The sequence below is a fragment of the Amphibalanus amphitrite genome, unplaced genomic scaffold (assembly GCF_019059575.1).
Source record: "Amphibalanus amphitrite isolate SeventyFive unplaced genomic scaffold, NRLGWU_Aamphi_draft 000911F_arrow, whole genome shotgun sequence".
NCBI lineage: Eukaryota > Metazoa > Arthropoda > Thecostraca > Balanomorpha > Balanidae > Amphibalanus > Amphibalanus amphitrite.
In genome coordinates, this window is record NW_024882405.1 from 1 (window position 1) to 15,887 (window position 15,887).

A 15,887-nucleotide genomic window follows, 5' to 3' on the forward strand; every position below is an offset into this window, starting at 1 on the left:
TATCCACTAGTAGAAATAATGAAATATCTAACATTTGACATACTCTGGTCGCAGACTGGTTACCTGATACCAAACTAATACGCGAAGCCTTTCGACAATACGGCCTTGACAGAAAGCCTATGTACAGTGGATCTAGTAAGGATCTCCAGACGTTACTAGATGGCGTTGAGCCTCAGTTGAGTCCATGTCAAATTCAAGGGGAGGTCAGTACCGAGCTGGGCCCGATGGGGAGGTGGGCGGTGGGGGGGGGGGGCGGTTGGCGAGGTCACGGTGCGGGTGACCTGTCAAACAGCCCGGCGCGGTGGAGCACTGCCGTAGGCAAATGGCGCACTCCAGTGTTGTTCCATATCGCGGTGGTGGGCCGGGCGGCCGGTTAGCTTGGCTGCTTGGAGGAAAAGATAATGAGGCATGGGTTTGCTGTGGCCGGTTCATCTACGGTCAACTATGATGAACCCAAAGTAATGCAAATATGATGTTGGTAATGCAGCTGGCAATGGAATGCTAGCGAATGCTCCGAGCGCCCGAAGGATTAAGATTATTTATGTCTCCTGAAATTTTCATTGAATATAATTCAAGCACTAGAAATATCGTATAGTTCGCCAATTTTTTTGACCGGCTGGCGTTTCTTGCGTAGAGCGCCCTTGGGCAAATAATTATCACGCAGGTGATTTATTTTTGCTGGTAAGATTTAAGGTCAAATCAAGTCGGTGACAGGAGATGAGGAAAAGCGGACGAATGCCACATTTTTGTGCATAAAGTCTCGATTGAAAAAAGCTTAAAGTTATTATACGTGTAAGCTAAAAAACATAAGATCAGTTAATAAAAATATTTGACCCGAAATTGGCCTCTGTTTTCTCTGACCATGATTGCGTGTAAGACACAGGTCCAACCGGCTTCAACCCGACCCAACACGGCTCGGCTCCCCCTTTTTAATATAAATTTGGCCCGAACCTTTTGAATGAAAGGAATCATAAGGAAAGAGTCCCCGCTAAGCTGAGCTTGTTGCGTTGACCCTACCCTCTACCCTCCGATCAAGCAATTTCTGGTCTATGGCAGAATTTAGAGTCCAAAGTTTAACGTGCGCACATAGCCGCGCACGGCCGATCCCCTCACTGACTTCGTCTGGCAGCGGCCTGCCACCAACCACAACCATACCCGTCAGGAGCTCAAAAAACGTCAAGCACACGTCGCGTTTCGAACCCGGACTTTTGCAGCCGGGACGTGCGCTCTCACCACACGGAGTCCAACGCCCTACCGACCGAGCTACCGGGACGGACATTTACCTAGGGGCTTCGCCTCGTGACAATGACAGACGTCAGACACTTTGGCCTAACTATAGCCGTAGCACTGAGCAAGCTGCGCGGGGCGACAGGTGCTCGTAGCGTTTAGGTTGGGTAACCTGTGAGCTGAACGCGATGTCGTGAGTTCGAGCCCCACTCCCGGGTCCATGGTTTTATCTGGACACGAACCAAAACCTTTGCTTCTACTGCAACACAGACAAGCACGATGACATCTTTCGCCAACATCTTTCCCCAAAATCCTCTAAAAAAAAGTCAAAATTATCGCTTATAAATGTCTAGCTAAGTTTCATTTTTAGAGAAAATATTTTTGGTCATTTTCCGGAGCCATTTTAACTCTTTCTTTTCGGATTCTATTCGACCCGATAAAACTCATCAAAACTGAACGTGCCAAATGAAAAAATACCCAACTCAAATAACATTTTAGAAAAGCCTAAGACTGACATCATGCAACTATCGGCTGAATAGTTGCATGCTATGAATACGTCCTAGATTTCAATTATCATTGTTCAAGATTTTGGCTGGAACTGGCGCTGCCTCTCGCTTGTCCGTTTGTTTGAGATAATGATTCCCTTCAGTCGCATTCTTGCTGGTTCCACATGAACAGGATACCACCATACCGGAGTGAACGCACCCGCAACCATCATCCCCTCCCCTCAGCCTCGGCGCAGTGGCGGGCGGCCCTGGGCGGCCCACTCCCGGCGCTACGCACGCCCCATGCGCCGTGATTACCGCGTCACTCCCCCTCCCTCCTTCCCCCACAATGACCGGTGACCTCACTTCCCTCGGGATTTGGACTCGCCCTACCCCGACCGTAGCGCCACGTGGTGGCTCTGGAGATCTTAAATAGACCCACTGTACGGCCTTGACAGAAAGGATCTTCGCAAAAAGATGGTCGCTTTTCCAGGCTCAAGCTGCCGCAATCGGTTACGGTATGATCATGAAGCGATTGGTAGCTGAGAATCCTTGCGTGGTTTGCTCGAGGTTAAGGTATATTATAAGTTTATTTTCACTAAATAAATATTTTACCATGCTTACACCATCAACAATCGATTTCCAGAAGAAGGAACATGCATAACAAAATTTATTCGTTCCAGCGAGCCATTTTGTTTTATCATTTCCGAAACCGCTTAGGGACAACTGCTGCTGAGTGGTTTTGTTACTTCGGTTTCTTGGTGTAGAAAAATGCAGTGTTGAAACGATATTCACACAGATTACACATATCTATTGTCCAGTAATCAGCCGCCACATCAAAAATTTACCGCGCCCTGCCCTCTGCCGTGGCTCTGACTGCCATTTCCGCAGTCAGGAGACTGTCATACCACACTACCCCAGTCAGAAGTCCTGACTGGTCCCCGAGCGCACAGAGAAGACCTGTGTGCTGGAGCGCCGGTACAGACCGGCCTCGGTAACCCTTCTCGCCTGCTTAGCACTGTGTGTATGTGTAATTTGACAAATATATTACTGAGCATAAAAATACCCGTAAAACCCTCCTCCTCTTGCTGCAGATGCACGCGTCCCCGCTGCTCTCGCTGCTCGCTGAGGTGTTCTCCTGGCTGCCGGTGGGCACGGTGATCGACAACCGCGTGCTGGTGGTACACGGAGGAGTCACCTCTCAGCTGGACATCGGATGGCTGCAGGGCGTCGACAGACATCTGGTGAGTACACAACACACCCCCTTGCGCACCCTGGCGACAGCGAGGGGAGGTACTGACGTGTGTGGGTGGAGGGCAATGATGACCATTGTGGTTCACAAATTGTGTTCTTTAAAATGCACGATGAGATAATGCTGATCAAAGATTATGTACGTACACCTGTCCCTTGAATTAAGTAATATGCCCAAGTCACTAACGTTATTTATTCATTGATTCATTTATGTTTTTATTCATTTGTTTCTTTAGGCATTCTAGCATATTGCCTTTCTTTTCCTCCCCCTCGGCAATAAATGTGTGTTATAAACTCCTCACGAAAACCTATATGGTGGAAGCCATTATGTTTGCCGACAAGCTAGTATTGGCCGCCCCAGGCAGATCGCGACAGATGCTTGGCTTACTCGACGGCAGAAGGACGCAGCGTCACCAGGACGCGCTAGTGGCATGGTGCAAACACATATGTAAAATACAATAAAGATTGCCACTGAGGACAGGTACTACAATGCTTGCTGCGTCCTAGGCGAACTTAACCTAAATAAAATAGCAATATTGAAATAACAGCGAGGAGAAACAAAGAGAAAATCAGTATTACAGTGTACGTTTATTCCATCTTTACACACTCTTGATCAGACCGTGGATGTAATGCACAAAGTCCCTTCCTATTTCCTTGTGTCGCTAACGTCAGTGCTAGGGTATCAGCTACAGCACGTAAGCCACAGCAAACTGACAATAGCTCCAAACAACTCCTTCACAGATTCACAGAAACCCGAAATATCTCCAGAGCCCGAGAGAGCGTCACGTAAACAACGGACCACCGAGGATGATTGTTTATCAGAGACCATACTACTGCAGAGCTTTCGAGGAGAAAATTGGAAACGGAATTTGATCTGTACCGTAGCAGCCAACTTCGGAAACGGAGAGCAAGGCAGTGAGATGAAGTAATGCCAGAGTCCGCCATATCTTGAATGGAAGGGAACTGGGTGCTGTTTCAGCAGCATTTGTATAAGAATAATAACGCATGGCTTTCCCTTTTCAGTATACTTCCGTTCTTCGGATGCCCGATCAAATGCATCGAGAAAGCCCAACGGAACTTCTGCGTCGTAACTACGAATGGAAACAGGTAGGTGTGCCAACCAGCGTGACGGAAAATGGCTGTTAATCGTCTGAGTTGTTCTTCCCCGCGCTGCATTAGCCATTTATTGTTCAGTTGTTCCCCGATCGCTGCATTAGCTGCATCACTGATCAGTGACCATAGCATATGCCTTCTTTTTCTCGGCACCACTTACCATGCCTGACAAATCCATTAAGCTTTAGAAGTACGCCTAAAGTACTTATAGTACTTACATATGACTGTGTGTTTCAATCTTGGGCCGGCGATGCTTTCAAGTCATTTGGCCGTATTACACCCATCCTCATTGGAACCCAGGATTATTGTAGGCATAAAGCTTCGTTCGTATGTATCCCGGGCAAACCATTGCACGAATGCATCATTCAGCATCAACATTTTATTCCTGGACTAGTTTGACTTCTTTTGTGCCTCCGGAAACAAATATAGTCAGGAGTCCCCTCGCTGATTTTATGGTATGGGCCTATTTTAGTCCTTGTTTATAGGCTCAGTCAAATATCTCGCGAATTTGTGAGCATCCCCTACGAAAATTGATACGATGTCATGAATGGCCTGTTAAGGAAATTTATAACGGAAGAGCTGTACTTCCAAACTGCCAGCTTTACGATACGAGCCTACGACTCCCTATCCTGTGACAGCTAAGTGGCCCTTTGATCTGATTGTCCACGAACTTTGGTAGTTGGTACGGCGCTATCTTAATTCGCGGCACGTCTCAAACGAAGCAGACATGCTATGTGGATTTACAGGCTTACAGTGCAATAGTACCACTTGGCGACACCCATCGCAGAGGGCCTAGCTGAGGGCACGTATGTCCTGGACTTTGCTGAAATGAAAGAGGTCTTCATGAAGTTCATTTACCAGCATTGCATCGCATAACATACAAAGTACAAGTCAAGTAGTTGGTGGCTTCTGGATGGGTAATAAGTTGGAAAGAGAATTGCCGCTCTTTTGTAAAGAAGAATAAAAAACGATATAACTATGTTCTATGACATTATATGCTTTCATTTTTCAATGGGACGTTATATGTCATTGTCAATGATCTAGTGGCACTTGTGCCGGGTTCAATAGCGTACTGAACTCATGCTAACATTTTTGGCTAATGTATCTAACTTCTCATGAATGTGGCATGGTTATAACCCGAATACTACCAAAGCATCATGCTATACATATTCTGTGCGCCCCACGTTTCCATTACCCTAACACGCCGGTGAACTTTGTCGCCTGCAGATGCTGGACGTGCTGTGGAGCGACCCGCAGAACAGTCCCGGCTACACCCCCAACACGTTCCGCGGGGGCGGCTGCTACTTCGGCCCGGACGTCACAGCCACGGCGCTGCGCAACAATCACCTCCAGCTGCTGATCCGCTCACACGAGTGCAAGGCGGATGGATACGAATTTACACACGAGGGGAAGGTGAGTGAGACACAATAGCGGGAAGGTGGGACACAACAGCGGGAAGGTGGGACACATGGGACTTATGAAGTATGGTGAGACGCAGACGAGGTTATAAGGAGGTACAACGGCGGGAAGGTGGGATAAAGGATGAATGGTGAGACACATAAGAGACATGATGAGATGGCATGGTCAGATGAAATGCGAGTACTGGAGTCAAAAGAGTCGGTAGACGTATCCAGAGTCTGCGTAGTGTGTATGTATTTACCGTATGTGAAGTAGTTTGCAACGTGAATCGATTCTGGAGCTTTTCAGCAGTAATGCGTTATTCAAAGAAGCTAACTTTCAAATACAGAATGCATCAAAGGTTCTGAATCGGGTACGTCTTCGGTTGGAAGCTCACAATGCTTCTCAATATTCGAATTTGATGGATCTATCGAAATGTTCCAATTCCTAGAAGCTGTTCTTGCTTGCAACGAGCTAGATCACCATCCTAGCACAAAATTAACCAATCTTATCAGAGTGTTTTTGAGTCGGCAGATTCCTTGAAAGCTGATTGGTTGATTCAGACGATCGTTTTATTACCCTGATTGAAAACATGCTCAAGCGGAAACTTACTGGAATCACTACAGCGGTATTGGGCATACAAACCCAATTTTCTTGCACACTTAAAGATCTTCACTCGCTGGCTAGAGCCAATTGAAGCATAATTGATAAGAAAACCGTTAAATTACGTCTCCTACAACGTAACCAAAGTTTCAAGTTCAGCGCAGCTCTAAAGAAGTATGCAAACTATTCTCTTTAAAGCATCTGAAGATGTTCTGTCCTGAACGTAAAACTATGTTCACACTTCACGAGTTGACGTAGTGTTATTACACTCTGTATCCTGTATTCCCATATCGCTTCGAGCTGCTGACATTGCGCTGAGAATCTTTGACTCGCCCACATTTTCCGGCAGTGTTTGACGATATTCTCGGCGTCCAACTACTACGGGCCGGGCTCGAACCGGGGCGCCTACGTGGTGCTGCAGGGACCCGAGCTGAGGCCGCACTTTGTCCAGTTCACCGCTCAGACCAAGACCAAGTACATCTCGATGAGACAGCGTGTCGGAGCTCTGGAGGCGTCTGCGCTAGCCGAGCTCCGAAATAAAATACTGGCCTCCAAACAAGTGTTGATACACGAGTTCAAGAAATGCGATCCTTCTAGGAAAGGTAAGGATCCGTGAGAGAAGAGGATGAGATCGAATGCTTATGCTGTTCACTGTTCAGTTCAAGAGGTATTGTTGGATTGTGGGTTTTATTGAACTACATGCATCTGCTCCATCTGTTAGAATAAAGCTATTTCATCTAAAAATCGTTTTATCCTATCTAACAACGAAGTGAGACTACATAGAATATACGTCTGTGTTGAATAGCTTGCAGCTGAAGCAGCGACCTTCAAAAAGCGAACCTCTGGTAAAAGTTTGGCAACAAAACGTTCGGAGGAGAGGAGATGTTGGAGCTTAGGGGTTTTTCCCCACGTGCTCGGACAAAATCTGCCATTCTCAGCAAGTCCATTCAGCCTAAATTGCGACTGTCGCTTGGCGTACCTATTTTTATCATAATCCGCCCAACAGTGGCAAACTGAGATATGAAATGATTTCATCTCTCGAACTGGCCTTGGCGACCGGATGTATGTCAACTTCAGCATTCCTTAGATAGAAAAGTTTCACCGGGAAAATATAGGAAAAAGCGGTCAGCGGGCCCGGTCCGTGCACAGCTCCGGCGCTGGGTCGATGGCGCGGGCGGCGTGCCTTCGGGCAGCCTTTCATCCTCCGGCTCGTTGGGACTAAGTGCTCTTTGACAGCCTCCTAAGCACAACAGCCGCTCTCAGAGTGGTAACGAAGTGTCGGACGGCGTCCGTCGGACGAGACTGCCGCCACACCGTGGGGCGTAAATGGACTCATTTGGGCGGCACTTCCGACAAAGGCCTGTTGATGCCAACGATGTGAAACACAGGCGAAGAGCGACGAAATATCTTCCAAAAACGGACAACTGCTTGTTTACATGGCTACCTAGCAGTGTTGTGCCTCTATCACTTATCAATCACCGAGGATTGAGCACATGAGTTTGTCCACATTTTTTTAAAAGTTACATGCAACGGCAAGCCTCAAGTGCACAACTTCACAAGTGCTAACTTCTTGCTCAAGTCGCTGACATTTCCAGGTGCTTGTTGGCGTTGATGCTCTTGTATTTAGGAAGGAAAGCAGCTGTGCGGTGACAACATAGTTCCCAGCCGAATAACCGGAATGGAACCAAGTTCTCGTTACACAGGCGACTTTATGGTTAACCAGATTGGAATCGCGTGCTCTCCTAGCCGAATGGCAATTTATGGCGCTGTATTGACTGCAAAATGGCCGGTCACCTGTTGAATCCTAATTTTCGTGTCGGCGGGCCAGCTACACGAAGCGGCTGAAAAATTGCAGCTGAAAGGCACCATCAGAAACGCTTTACATCGCTTATGTAGATGATCTTCCCATTCTGATCATCCTATCTGTTAAGATGCGACTGACTGGCATCGCCCTGGTGACAGAGACAGACGGCAGTGTCCGAGTCGCAGTCTGGTTAGTAGCCTGCCGACCGTGACTGAGTCTGACAGACTGACTGACGTCTGCCCTTAGGACTGATTTCGCCGGCCGACTGGGTGTCGGTGATGGAACAGCACTGCTCCCCGAACATTCCCTGGAGGACCCTGCGGGACAAGATCGTCCCCCCGCGGCCAGACGGACAGATACGCTACCTGGACACATTCAGCGAGACGGCCACCACGCCAGGAGCCAAGGTGAGGAGTTAGGGGCCCGCGTAGATACGGCCACCACGTCAAGGGCCAAGGAGAATCCAGTTACTTCACAGGCTCCTCCACCATGCGAGGTGCCGAGTTGAGGGGTTAGGGCCCCACAGATACCGCGGCACCACACCAGGGGCCAAGATGAGGAAATATAGATATAAGGAGCCAGCACCGCGCCTGTGATTATATGTAACATATTCTGTTTTATGTGCTGTTATACTCAAAATCATAGCACGGTATTCAACTGCAGTAAATTAACGCTTTTATATACTAGATTTGTGTCTCTCTTGGCCTCTTGGTCTCTGCTTCTCTCGGCAGTAAATTCCATTCGTTCGTGGTGATTCATTAACTTATTAAATCAAAACAGATTAAGGCTGCACTTCATTAAATGCAAATGTACAAGTGGTCTTTCTAATGTTGCGATTAGTTCCACGATCGCTGCCCAAAACTTATGTCGAGTTATCAGTCGCTGTAACAGCTAGCATCTTTATACGCGTATGTACAGTTAGCGCTCCAACACTTAAAACGTCGGGACCACGCGCGCCAAGAAGCGTTGTTTACGAGCTCGGGGGACTCTGATTTCAAAGCTGAGGTCGTCTTCTGCAAATGAATGCGAAATCCGAGTGGAAAACTCGCAGCTCAGTTTCTATCCATAGTGAAGCATTCGGAATACATCTCTTGAAAGAAAAAAGAACGTAAGTTTAGAAATACACAACATAAGGAATGCAAAATAAAACGTAACTTTACCTTTCTGGCATTTGCCTGTCGCTATGCATAATGTGATGGCAAACACTTCCAACAATAGAAACTTTACATTAGCGTAATAGTTAGTCATCCCAATTAGCACTATCTAGCTAAGTGACTTACGCAAACAACAAAAATGCGTCCAGAAAAGACAAGCCAGCTCTGGAATAGCTTAAAACTCGCAAGCATCGATATTTCTGCTGGTTCTTCAACCTCACAAATCTCTTTTTGAGCCCCCACGTCAATACCTATCACGGAGAAAGCCATATATTAGCTCGCCTCACGTCCTGCTGGGGCTGTTTTTACCATTTTCGCAAGGCTACTGATCTCAGCATGTTTACACCAGGAGCCTTTACGGAGTTACGGCACCTAAGGGAGGCGGGACAGAGACCCAATCAAGATCAAACTGACACCACATACGGGGTCCGATTAGTAATATACCGCTTTGAAAGGCTCTCCCATCGCTGAACTAAGGATGCACATTGCACATTTGCTCCATGTCCCAAATGAATTTCTTAATCATGATGATTTGATTCCACAGTTCCATAATTCACTTTGCCATTTTCCTTCATTTACTGATGTGGCATGATTCTTGATCTAAGCTAGGAACCTTTCATCTGAACCCGTAAATATTATCAAGGTAATTGAGCAGCTTCCCGTCACCATATTTAAGTACACCTACTAAGAACCACCCAAACAACCAACCAGCTATAGGTGCCCTGGCCTGAGCAACAGATCTATAGCCTACAAGATGTTGTCCTTTTTCAGCGAGACCGACCATCGTTTAAGCGTGACCGTTTCTCATTTCCGTGTCGTCGCGAAAGTCATTTTGAAATGTAACTAGCGGTTGGCACGAGAAATGGGCAAGAACAAAAAAGAACTGTGGAACATTTTGTCTATACCGCTGACTATTCTGACCTTGTTCGGTTCGGATAAAAGGGAGAACGTGTTTGTTGTAAGTATATCCACCATCATGGTCCCATTGCAGGCTGCTGTTTATTCCTCGCCTATTCCCGGAGCTGTTCCATCTTTTTGGCTGTCACACTAAGCGGATTCATCGACCGCACGTAAGCCTTCATATCCCGCGGGGGAAAAACATACCCTTTTCCCACCCAAATGGAAAATGATGTAGACAAAGATAAAGGCAAGGCTCAATCTTCCCCTACATTTATGAATTACTTTACTGCGCAGAAGCTCAGTAGGAGCTTTCAGTGACCTACCGCTCCCTATGCCTACATTCCCGCAAACTTGCAGCTGGCTAAAGCTGACTCATGTAGGCTAAAACTGACCCAATTGCTAGGCCGCAGTTGGGCTACAGCTAGTCCGAGCTAGACCAAAGCTAGTCCAAGCTAAACAAAAGCTGTTCCGTGCTGGCCGCAGGTGCTCAGCGCCGAGCCACAGCGACTGATCAGAGCCGAGTCACCGCGACTGCTCGTCCGCTGTCGGATAAAATGTCCCCTGGCGTGACTCCATCAGTGGACGCGTTCCGCCCGAGTCTGGTGGGACTCCCCAGTCTCCATGGCGGCAGAAGACGATACATGCACCCGTCAGACGCCCCAGTCCCCAGACAGAGACGCTATCGGAGATGTGACGTGCTGGCCTGCTCCTGCCACTCATCATATACTCGGAGAATGACACCCGAGAAGGCTGGCATCTTTGCAATGTCACATTGAGTATTAAGCGTCTTGGGATATTTCTTAAGATATTGCGTGTATCGCGCGCTTGATAAGATGGTACCTTGCATCACATACTGTAATATTGACCCACCGGCTTACGAGTAATAATGACACATCATGCCATCGCTCATCATGTATTGGATTTTTTTAGTGCGGTGTTGTTGTTATGTATTATTCATCATCAACTGTTTGCACTTCCCTTCTCACGCACACACAGCTTGATTATGTATGCATCATTCAGCGTGCGGTGGGCCACGAACAACGATCAATGGCCGGGACACCGCCAGCCCGTGTATGACGTCAGTGGGTCAGTGTGTGACGTCACCCGGGGTTCATGTGTGTGTGCCACAGGAGAGTCCGAGCGTCGTCGAGGCTCTCTATCGAAACCGGGACCGGCTGGAGACGATATTCCGCATACTCGACAAGGACCATTCAGGTAAGATTGACCTTTCAATTCGGCCATTGAGTTGGAGCTGAAAGAGTAATGCACCTGCATTCTGCAAGCTCTGATGGTTGCGATCCGACGTCGAAATACAACTTTGGAAATAAAGTGATAAATGCTAACAGTGGAGTGTAAAGTTCATGAAACAGAGTAAATAAACTTACAATAGTTCGTGTGAATTACATCCTCGCATCAAATATAAATTGATAGTAGCCAGTCTGCTATTTATCACGATTGATATTGACATTACCTGCCACATTGTCAATAGCTTGTGAGGGGCCATAATGAGTGGTATTGCACCGGTCAGTGCTTAGAGTTCAGTCGTTTGTTCTTATTTACGAGAAGGGCAAGTGCCTTCCACATGCCATCTTATATTGCCCTCCCATTCCCGTGCCGATAGGGTTTCTCTTGTTATATTCTCTTCCCTCTCCCGTGCCGTCAGGTTTTCTCTCATCATAACCCCGTCCCATTTCCGTGCCGTCAGGGTTTCTCTCTCTGGACGAGTTCGCCGACGCGTGCTCTCTGCTGCGTAACTACCTCTGCGAGCCCATCCCCTACGACGAAATGGTCAACATGGCTCGCAGTATGGACATCAACAAGGACGGCTTCATCGACTTCAACGAGTTCCTGGAGACGTTCCGTCTGGTAGACATGGACAGCGGCTATGTCACCGACGACACCTGATGCTGAGGAAGGAAGACGACGCTGAAATGATATGTGTGTGACGTCACACATTGACGTCACGAACTGAGGTTTGACGTCAGACTCACGTAGTGTGCAAAGAACTCGAGTGATGAGATACCTATGTGAACCCACGATGCCAGTTGGCTCGGATAAGTGATGACGGATGTTATCCTCTTGCATGGTGGCGACATTAGTCCGATGTTCATTGAGGGGTTTGAGGAAGATAACGCCCGTCTTTTCCAGCACAATATGACCAATGTGTGTTTAATTGTTGACCCACGTGGGCGGAGAATCTATCCTGACCGGCAAGGACCATTTCCTAGTCGATTACGGCTATTCCCGAACTGTTATATCCAGATCTCTATTGTTAGTCATTAGCGAATGTGGCTACTTGCTATTGTGTGCGTACATTAGGGTCGCATTATCCTACTTTGTCGCTTAAAGCGAAACATACAGAAGCTTTCAACGGACCCTGGGCTCGCTGCCGATGCGCTCCTCCAATGCGTTTCGCCCCATCTGATATTATTGTGGTGCGCGAGTTGTTTTTTACTGTTGGTGTTACTGATGCGCCGAGAATAAACCATTGGAAGGGCTAATTAGGTATGCAATGCCATCCAGAAACCCAATAAAATGCGAGCAGTTTGGAAGCTATTCAAGTAGAATTGCTATTGTAGAATTTAAGCAAGCTAATGAGAATGAACAAGGCGATAGCAAACAACAATTTCACGGCAACTTTTCGGAACATAATTACCTACGTTAGGCTACTCAGACATACGAGCATGTAGTGCTGGAATTCGTTTATTACTGAGTGAAGTTACCGAATTATTGCGATATCAATTATATGCGGCATACCGACATGGCCTCATTATACTCGTATGAACGGTGCTTTGGGAGTTTATCACCTCGCGCTACATTTGTACAAACGGTGTGTGCGGCTGAAATGTCCCAAGGCGGCGAAAGAGCCCTATTTTTGTGGACCACCCGCTACGATACCGCACTATAGCTTGCATGGGGTACTGAGGCACGGAACGGTAGCCTAATTCTTTCGTGTGAGGTCGGTTTTTGAATACCGTTTGGGGAGTTGAATGTCAATGGCCTGGCGCTGTTTCATGTTTACTGCGTGTGCAAAAGGCCTGTGGAATTGAGCGGTGCATATTGAGAGGAGTATTGTATCGAATGAAACCAGTCTGCTTCGCGAGCTTCTAAAGGTCGAGTGTTTTTCTCGTTGAATATTTCATCTCATTGCTGTTAATAAACATTGCTCCAGTCCTAGTCTGACGCATAATTACATGGCATCAGGCGGAAAATGAGTTAGCAGCGCGGCATGTAAAATGATTCAGCAAGGCATGGGCTGAACAACGCGGGCTTGAAACAAGATTTTGGTTTCCAAGTATTAACAGTTGATTTGTTAAAAAAAAAATAGTCAGATCACGGATTACCTTGTACCTATACCTATCTCGTGACCTGGGAATGGGCTTATCGGTAAATCTTTGGGTGCACTGTCGTTTGTCCACAGAGCAAAATAATTGATTGACTGTTGCTGATTCAATTATCTGATTGTTCAGTGTCAGAATGGGCAAAGTAATTATTTATGACGCTATGATAAGGAGATACGATTGACATGCAGGAAGTACGGAGTGTCGGGGGCACGGGGAATTACCACCGGGCCATAGGGCCAGGGAATATGGTCATATGGCCAGGGAACTCTCACATCGCTGTCTCCTCACATAGCTCACATAGCTGTCTCCATAATCTCAAGCTACTTACAAGTAAAATTTAAATGTTTTTGATGGCGTGCGCTCCCGTTGCTGCACTGGTCGGACCTCAATGTGCAGCACCGAGCCCCCTCCTTGAGCATGAGTATTGGTCCCTCCCACACCAGAAATGACCCATCGCTGACCAGAATCAACCCTTCTCAACATCCCTGGTTACCTGCCTGTCAGTGGACCAATGCCTGGCCTGACAAAGTACAAACAACTTGAGCAGCAGATGAGGCGAGGACTCACAACGCACCACATTCCCTGCAGTAGTGCTATCTGGCGGAAAACACGGACGTCGGGACGTGCCGCCTGCGACCTCTACAGGTCGATGGACCAAGCGGACGGCGCTGGTGGATCCGAACAGCGAGACAGGGGAGAGGTGGCGCTGCAACTGGGCGAGCCACACAGCGGAGGCGCCACCTGCCTCATGCCTGCCCTCGCCGCATACTGAGGCTGTATGGGAGGCAAGGGAAGACTGAAAAGCCCAGTTGAAGCCTTTAGGAAATACTTTTAGGGCAATTTACATGCTTATGACTTTTTCGCACGCACATAAAACATTGGTTGAGTTCCAAGAAGTAGATAAACATTTATAAAGTTAGAAATAGGTAGGTAACAGTTAGTTAAAAATGTTTCCTTCCTCCTGCAATGTTCCAAGTTTTATCAATGAAAACTTGGAACTCAAAAATAATAAAATAACTGCATGCATGCATTTCAATGTTGTGTATTAGAGATGTCATTCGGATACCAACCTTTTGGTATACCGATACCAAACCGATACCAACTTGGTACCTACACCTGTATTTGGTATTTCAAGGCGAGTGGATTTGGTATTTTTTGGTATATTATGAATCCTCACTAATGTAAAAGAGGCTGAGAATTTGGTATAAAGTCGGTATTTTCTTCATATTCCCAAGTCGGTTTGGTTTCGTTATTTTTCCATGGATATTGTTGGTATTTGGTTTGGTATCGGTATCTCGATTTTCCGTAATTGACATCACTATTGTGTATCGTACTAACATCAAAAGCCCTGCACATACGGTGTGGAAATTACGGCTTTGTTTGTTTCACTTTGTCGAGACGAATTAACATGTCACAGGTCACCCTATTGATTTTTGACAGCTCGTCCAGCTCGACAGCTCGACAGAGGTAGCACAAACATTTTTTCTACAATGCAGCAAGAAACACATGGCTTAAATATGACATTTCAAAACGAGACAAAACGCTGAATAAGTATGACGCCTAATACCACAGTATCATCACTAAGCCACCCTGCGCGTGAGAAGCCGCAGGCGTCCCACAGCAGCTGCTCGATTCTCCGAGAGTGTCCCGTCATCACAGATAGCAGGCGGCGGCTCGGCAGATATACCCCCAGCGCCCGTCTCCGCCATTGGCAGTCTCTGCGGTACGCCTAGTGGACCAGTCGCCAACACTTCTGCAGGAGGTACCGCGGCGGTCAGACATCGTACAACTCGCCACCTCTCCAGTCACCGCCGTCATGACGCCCTCTCTCCGTGCGCTGCTCGTCACGCTCTCACTCGCCGTCTCGGTAAGCTCGGAGGGCTGTCCCTCCGGCTGGGTGGCGTTCCGCGACAGCTGCTACTACCGCTCCACCTACACCATCGAGTGGGAGACGGCCAACGAGATATGCGCCGCCATCCAGCCGGCCGCGCGCCAGCCCTCAGTGCACGACCTGGTCACAGACGCGTTTATCGCCGAGACCCTTCTGGGCGGCGACCGCGCCTGGCTCGGGCTGAGCCGCGTGGATGGGGTCTGGAGCTGGTCGGACGGATCGGCCGACGACTGGCACTACTGGTACTGTGACCAGCCCGGCCCCACTGGTGACGCGTGCGTCATCACCAACTACGCCGGCACAGGGAAGTGGGCCACCTACCGCTGCATCGACCCGCACTACTTCTTGTGTCAGGTGGAAGCGGAGAATGTTACAGCGACGGCCGTCTAGTGAGGCTGAGGAGCAGGTGGCCCTGCATGGGTGATGGCCCACCTGATCTGAGGACTGAGACTTGCATACAATGTATTTGAGAACATCGTGCCAATACTAAAAAAGCATCTCCAAACAGAATTACCCTGATACCAAGAATGTCGTGAGCTTATGTAAAAACAGCGCGACAAATGGACTGCAGCTAGGTATTTATGCGCAATAATCAAGTGTTCGAAACCGAGCTAAAATGACAAATACACATGTAAGAAACAAAAATCAATTCTCACAACTATGGATCGCTACATCACAAAACATATGGTATGAGTCACAGGACAAAGTTGTATCGCT

The 15,887-nt window shown here is 47.7% G+C and overlaps 2 protein-coding genes across 3 annotated transcripts; both read left to right on the plus strand.

Annotated features, from left to right (window-relative positions):
- The first annotated feature begins 2,777 nt into the window (after positions 1 to 2,777).
- Positions 2,778 to 13,109, plus strand: LOC122367961 (serine/threonine-protein phosphatase with EF-hands 2-like). 2 transcript variants are annotated; one of them, XM_043341530.1, is made up of 7 exons: positions 2,778 to 2,956; positions 3,987 to 4,070; positions 5,304 to 5,489; positions 6,427 to 6,679; positions 8,128 to 8,288; positions 11,066 to 11,150; positions 11,641 to 13,109. In XM_043341530.1, the coding sequence occupies exons 1-7, from the start codon at positions 2,807 to 2,809 to the stop codon at positions 11,838 to 11,840; spliced, it is 1,119 nt and encodes a 372-aa protein (XP_043197465.1). In that variant the 5' UTR covers positions 2,778 to 2,806; the 3' UTR covers positions 11,841 to 13,109. The 2 variants fall into 2 exon arrangements, with proteins under 2 accessions (XP_043197465.1, XP_043197466.1); XM_043341531.1 differs by lacking the exon at positions 2,778 to 2,956 and having other exon boundaries at positions 3,987 to 4,066; positions 5,301 to 5,489.
- Positions 13,110 to 15,095: 1,986 nt separating this feature from the next.
- Positions 15,096 to 15,560, plus strand: LOC122367963 (lectin BRA-3-like). The gene has a single exon (XM_043341533.1). The coding sequence runs from the start codon at positions 15,096 to 15,098 to the stop codon at positions 15,558 to 15,560; it is 465 nt and encodes a 154-aa protein (XP_043197468.1).
- Positions 15,561 to 15,887: the final 327 nt, after the last annotated feature.